The 6042-nt window shown below is 38.8% G+C and overlaps 1 protein-coding gene across 1 annotated transcript; it reads left to right on the top strand.

Moving 5' to 3' along the window:
* The first annotated feature begins 1189 nt into the window (after nucleotides 1-1189).
* Nucleotides 1190-4898, top strand: csnk2b (casein kinase 2, beta polypeptide). Its single transcript, XM_072674763.1, has 7 exons — nucleotides 1190-1242; nucleotides 2125-2206; nucleotides 2351-2453; nucleotides 2831-2946; nucleotides 3117-3192; nucleotides 3378-3567; nucleotides 3737-4898. The coding sequence occupies exons 2-7, from the start codon at nucleotides 2135-2137 to the stop codon at nucleotides 3825-3827; spliced, it is 648 nt and encodes a 215-aa protein (XP_072530864.1). The 5' UTR covers nucleotides 1190-1242; nucleotides 2125-2134; the 3' UTR covers nucleotides 3828-4898.
* The last annotated feature ends 1144 nt before the right edge of the window (nucleotides 4899-6042 follow it).

Below are 6042 nucleotides of genomic sequence, written 5' to 3'. Positions count from 1 at the left end.
CTACAGCCCTCAGCTTAGTCCAGACACGCCACAATAGCGCTTACATGTGTAAATGCTAAAGATTAATAAAGAGGGGTTGGGAAAAGTCCTGTAAAATGAATTTGGATTGTTTTGGCACATCCAAAACATATCAAACATGACCCTAAAGAAATATGTAAAACAGAAAAACAACTGAGGGGAACCAAACCCAGAAAGAGAAACTCTATGATGACTGGAGGAGGAACCACTAAGGGAAATCCAGACTCAAAAAGAGAAACTCCATAATAGCATGAGGAAGAACCACTGAGGGAACCCATCCTCCTCTGGCCTGCACCTGAAACTGCAGTTAGGACACAAACACATGAAAGATACACGAGAGAAACCAGTGAGCAGTCTGATCTATTAGAGAACTGTCATAAAGCAGAGCCCATGCACTACATTCAAATTAGACTGTATGGGGAACGACCAGGATTTCAGCAATGGGTGAGAAGCAGGATTGTAGCTTTTATAAACAGGTCAGGGGTTAGTAGTTAAGTTCATTACAAATAATGACGGGAGTTCAGGAGTAAGGTGATGGAAAGGCATCAGAGTGAAGAGTTTTCATTGTAGGAGTACGAGAGATGGAGCTTACAGGAAAAGTGTACAGTATGGAAGTGGCTCCTTATCCTCAATTTAAGATTTGTGTTATTGAAACAATAAATGTACATTTGCATCGTCCAAGCATTGCAACAAACATATATTGTAACAAATATATATATATATATTAAAGTGCGTGTCATATAACCCCCTTGGCTTTTTCATTGGGGTTCGTGACCAGGATTTCTGAAACACTAGACTTGAAGAGTAAGTATATTACTCATTTTATAACTTGATGTTTATTTTTGAAAAGCAGCCCTGAGGCTTTTTTTTGTTGCAAATGCAGTCATATAAATTATTTAAAATAATAATAATAATAATAATAACCACCACAAAGTTCTTATAATATCCAATAATGGTGGAAACAGGCGAATTGGCCCTGTAGCACTAAAAGGTTTTATGTGTAAAAAATCGAATAAAAAAATAGAAACGGATAAAAATGCAATTTAATTAATTTAAATAGCAAAGCCTTTCATTTGAACCGAATAATAATAATTTATCCTTTAGAACAAAACAAAAATACATTTCCCATAAGCCCAAGTGTCCGGCTTGTCATGACGTTGCTAAAGACGAAACACGCCAATCAGCGATCCGCTTCTGCAGCAGCTTTTACTCTGAATCCAGGAGGTAACGCACAAATACGCCTTTATACACGATTATTTGCGCAGATCTACTTCCTTATATTTCTTATTATTCGATTTCGAGTGGGTTTGTGTCTCTCCGCTAACTCTGGGTGTAAATATATTGGTGTTAGTCGATGAACGGAGGAATTCGCTGGTCCAGTTTAATGCGGCCTGGTTTGGTTTGAGCTGCGCCATGTTGAAGTCCTCTAGCTAAGGGGCTGTAAGCTTTTAGGCTTTATGTGGAAAAGGGGGTTTATTTAACCATGTATTATTGGATTAATATGTTTCGGTACTCGCTGTCGTCCAGTTTATTTGACACTGAAGTAGTCAAGTGTTCGACCGGTAGCACTAGCTATAGTACAACCGTAGCAAATAGAGGGAGGTTAGCGTCCTAGCTTCCCCAGCCTGATTTTTTGTTGAATATTAGCTTTAAAGATCATTTTTAATAATAATCTGGAAGCCGAAATGTTTGTGCAGTTAATCCGACTGATTTAAGACTCGCAGCACCTTTTCAGTTCAGTTGCTAGTAACTACTTCTGTTTTGGGGTATTGTGTGCTACCCAGTGTTTGCCTTTTATAGCTAGCTAGCTAGCGAGGCTAATGCTAGTCAGCCGGCTTTGAGCTGCTCTTAAGATAAAATAGTCCTTTATTAGTCCCGCAGTGGGGAAATTCACAGTGTGACAGCAGAAAGGGATAGCAGGACACTCAGTTACAAAAATTTGGATAAATATTTTACACTATATACACAATATAAATAAGAATTAAAAAAGCAATAAACAATATTATCTACAGCAAAAGACTCTTAATTGCACATGGGGGTGGGATATTGCACATAGTATTCCCTGAACATGTGTGTGTAGTTACCTTCAACCTTTTTCATCCCCAGTTTCCCCAAAATGAGCAGTTCGGAGGAAGTTTCGTGGATTTCTTGGTTCTGTGGTCTACGAGGCAATGAGTTCTTCTGTGAGGTTAGTGGTGTTAAACATGTAAAGCATTCACACGGTAATAACTAATGCGGGCGACCGTCCTACTTCTTAATAAACACGTTTTGAGTAAATGTACGCGCCTAACACACGGTTTGATCCCCTGCTCCCTGTCTCCATCTTACCCAGGTGGATGAGGACTACATCCAGGATAAGTTTAACCTCACTGGACTCAATGAGCAGGTTCCACATTACAGACAAGCCCTGGACATGATTTTGGATCTGGAACCCGGTTAGTACTTAGCTAGCAGTTCAGCATGTTCTTAAGACAAGCTAAAGCAAAGTGCAATGCTCACTTCATCAACCTCTCATCAGTACATACAAATGAGAAACGTGGACCCTACTTCACTTCAGATCTGAAGCATTACATTGTCTTGCCCAGGGCAAAGATAGGTGCATATAAAAGGGAAGAAACACGAGGTAATTAATATTACAGTACAGTGATGATCTCCCCAAAGCCAGCCAGCAGTGGCCTTTCAGCTGTGGTGTTAGTACAATACTTTTAGTTTATTATAGATGATACTTTTAAGTTAACTTGGTTTGTTGGTGTCTGTTATTGAGAATGTTCTCATGATATGATCTAAACATTTGCTCCTTTTTGTTTGTCAGATGAGGAGCTGGAAGACAATCCAAACCAGAGTGACCTGATTGAGCAGGCTGCTGAGATGCTCTATGGCTTGATTCATGCACGATACATCCTTACTAATCGCGGCATTGCACAGATGGTATGGGTGTTGCGCTTTCTTGTTGCTTTAGGGTTTATTAGTTTTGTTTTTAAGGTAGCATTTTTGTAAAGACAAATGTCTAGTAGTTGATTACCATAATCAGCAATAAGCTTCAGTTATAAATGTTATTTATTGAATACTTGTTAAAAAAAATAATTTGTCTGCTTTAGTTGGAGAAGTACCAGCAGGGTGACTTTGGCTATTGCCCTCGTGTTTACTGTGAGAACCAGCCAATGCTGCCCATTGGTAAGTGATTTATTTATTTTTAATCATGAACACACCTAATCGTGGTTATTAGTGTCATTATATGCTTGATTTACTTTGTTCACTGTAGTTAAAGCAGCTGTTGATGTTTAATGTGGGTTTTTTGTTTATTTTCCTATTCCCTATTTTTCTTTTTTGTCACACATGCATGATGTCCTCTTCCGCAGGTTTGTCTGACATCCCTGGAGAGGCTATGGTCAAACTCTATTGTCCTAAATGTATGGATGTGTACACGCCAAAGTCGTCCAGGCACCACCACACTGATGGGGCTTACTTTGGAACAGGCTTCCCCCATATGCTCTTCATGGTTCACCCTGAGTACCGGCCAAAGAGGCCTGCAAACCAGTTTGTCCCCAGGTTGGTGCTCTCTCAGTAATATGTAGTAATGCTCATATATTCATAGCTTCATTTATGGGATACCTTTGGTCTCAAAGTTAGCTGTAACTCATAAAGAGAACTGTAAAAATGGAAATGATTATTATATTATATTAAAAATATTAAAAATTATTATTTCTGTTTTTTTCAGGCTCTATGGCTTCAAGATCCACCCTATGGCATACCAGCTACAGCTGCAGGCAGCCTCTAGCTTCAAGAGCCCTGTCAAGGCCATCCGCTAAGAATCAGAAACGAGGAGGAGGGAGGGTTGAAGAGGCAGGAGGAAAGGGGGAAGATCTGTCTGTCTATACATAGTCTCACTCTCCTCCCAGAGACCCTTTGTTTTAGATTAGGTTTGATTGAGAGAAATGTTCAAATATTGAGAGTGGGAATATAACGTGCACACCTGGGAAATCTTGTAAACAACCTTTCCTCTAAATCACATACGCAGCATTGGGATGCCATGCAGACATTGTTGTTTACCTTGTGTAAATTGTCCCTTCTTAAACTCTACAAAATGAAGCTCCAATTGAGGACAGTTGAATCTTGTAACATGGCTTTATTCACTTTTGTGTCAAGACAAAATCATGTTTATTTTGGTCACAGAGGTGGTGTACAGTACAAGTTAAACAGTAGTGACTCTGTGTCCCCCTCCCCACACACCTCATTTAGTGACTATGGCAGACAGAGACTGTTGCAGAGAGCGAGCGAGAGAGCAGTTAGGGGGTGGGGAATACAAGCCACCAGTTGGTTCTTATTGCTACTGAGTTCTACTCTTGGCTTAATTTAGACCTTTTTTCAATTGCCTTAAGAGTCAAATGACAATTCCAGGCGAGCTGTTTGATTAACTTGGGTGTTATTTAGCTAATACTTGTTAATTGTTGACCAATTGTTCATCTTTACTGCATGTATTAGTTGATAGTCCTAGGAACTGAAAGCAAACAGTCTGTCACCATCAGTCCTGAATGAGTTTCTGTTAAGTCTCAGTATTGCGCAGATGTTCCCCTCAGAAGTATGTGTACATTGATTCCTGCCGCAGTTTTCGTATGATTATTTATGTGAGACCTTTCAAGAGAAGATCCTCCATAGTTTTGAAATTCTGTTTGTTTCCCCTTGATCCTCTCAACTGGGTATCTCCGATATCATTGAAAGGCATGTGACTGCAGGCTATAGATTAATTGGATGCATTGGAAAAGATTGTAATTATTGATACTGTTACTGGTTTGTGTTTTTGTTGATCTTTAATTTTTTCCTTTACAGCTGTTGAGAAACCAGGGTTCAGAATTCACAATAAACTTTTTTTTTTCCTATAATTTCTGCGTAGTCCTGTGCTTATTTCTTGAATTTAAATACACTAATATGGAAAAACATAGTGCTCATTCATTGATTTCTTCAAAAATCATGGGTATGTGAGGAGTTATCTTGGTTTTATTGGAGTAACACTCTACTTTCTGGGGTGATTTTAGTGTATTTCTGTGAAAATGTGTTGGTGAGAACACAGTTCCACTGCTCCACAGCTCAATGCGGGCGAGTTTTATACCTCTAGCCCAAACCTGGCATTAGGCGTGGTGCAAATAGCTTCCTTTTTAACTGCTTTAAAGTGTCATATTCTATTAGCAATACGTCTCTACAGGGACTAGATGAGCTGTGTGAGTGCATTTGCACATCTGTGTCAGAAATGGATGCAACTTAAAGTAGCCGAATGCATTTATTAGTAACTAAAACTTTTTTAATATTTGAAAAACAAAGTAACTTACTGCAAAAAGTTTTGTTTCAAGTCTTTCATCTATTCCACCCATTTAAGTTCTTAGTTTTAGCCCCAGCCCCCTTATAGAATGTATAAATGCTAGAGGGAGGGGGGGGGGCTTACCCTTTTAAAACAGAAGTGTTTGTTTGATAAACATGTTGCATGAAGTTTTGTTTTATACACACTAAAACATGTAAAACAATACAGATCTACCCCTTAAACTATTGCCTTTAAAATGTATGTTATAAGCTCAGAAAACCACCCAGAAGCAGAACATTATATCACTATAATGTATATTTAATACTTATATAATATAATTATGTAATTAGCTCACTGACGGTGTAGAGGTTTCAAAAAAGCAGCCTGACTTTCAGGGTTTTAGTACAGTTTGAGCTGTAACCAAGACATCCTACTGCAGTGTGTGTGGAGTTGATGTTGAGTTAATACCCTATGCTTTCTTTGAAACTGTAAAAACTGAGTTGAACCCAACAATGTGATTCAAGAATGAAGACTGATTTATTGCACATGGTGTATCATAGGTTTTTGCGTGCTGATGGGGCCCCATATAGTGCAATGCTGACAAAATGCCTTATCCAAATCTAACCTTAGCCCTCATCCTGATCCTAACCCCAACCTTCACCCCAACCCAAAACCTAACCTTAGCCATTATTATATATTCAAAACATATACAATTTTTTTTTTTTGTCTGA

The sequence above is a fragment of the Salminus brasiliensis genome, chromosome 3 (assembly GCF_030463535.1).
Source record: "Salminus brasiliensis chromosome 3, fSalBra1.hap2, whole genome shotgun sequence".
Lineage (NCBI taxonomy): Eukaryota > Metazoa > Chordata > Actinopteri > Characiformes > Bryconidae > Salminus > Salminus brasiliensis.
This window is presented reverse-complemented; position numbering and strand designations above follow the sequence as displayed.

Excerpts from the sequence above, each read along its gene's own strand:
- csnk2b (XM_072674763.1), top strand. The coding sequence starts at position 2,135 with ATGAGCAGTTCGGAGGAAGTTTCGTGGATTTCTTGGTTCTGTGGTCTA. Across the intron at positions 2,207-2,350 it reads GCAATGAGTTCTTCTGTGAG|GTGGATGAGGACTACATCCA; the intron begins GTTAGTGGTGTT and ends CATCTTACCCAG. Across the intron at positions 3,193-3,377 it reads CCAGCCAATGCTGCCCATTG|GTTTGTCTGACATCCCTGGA; the intron begins GTAAGTGATTTA and ends CCTCTTCCGCAG.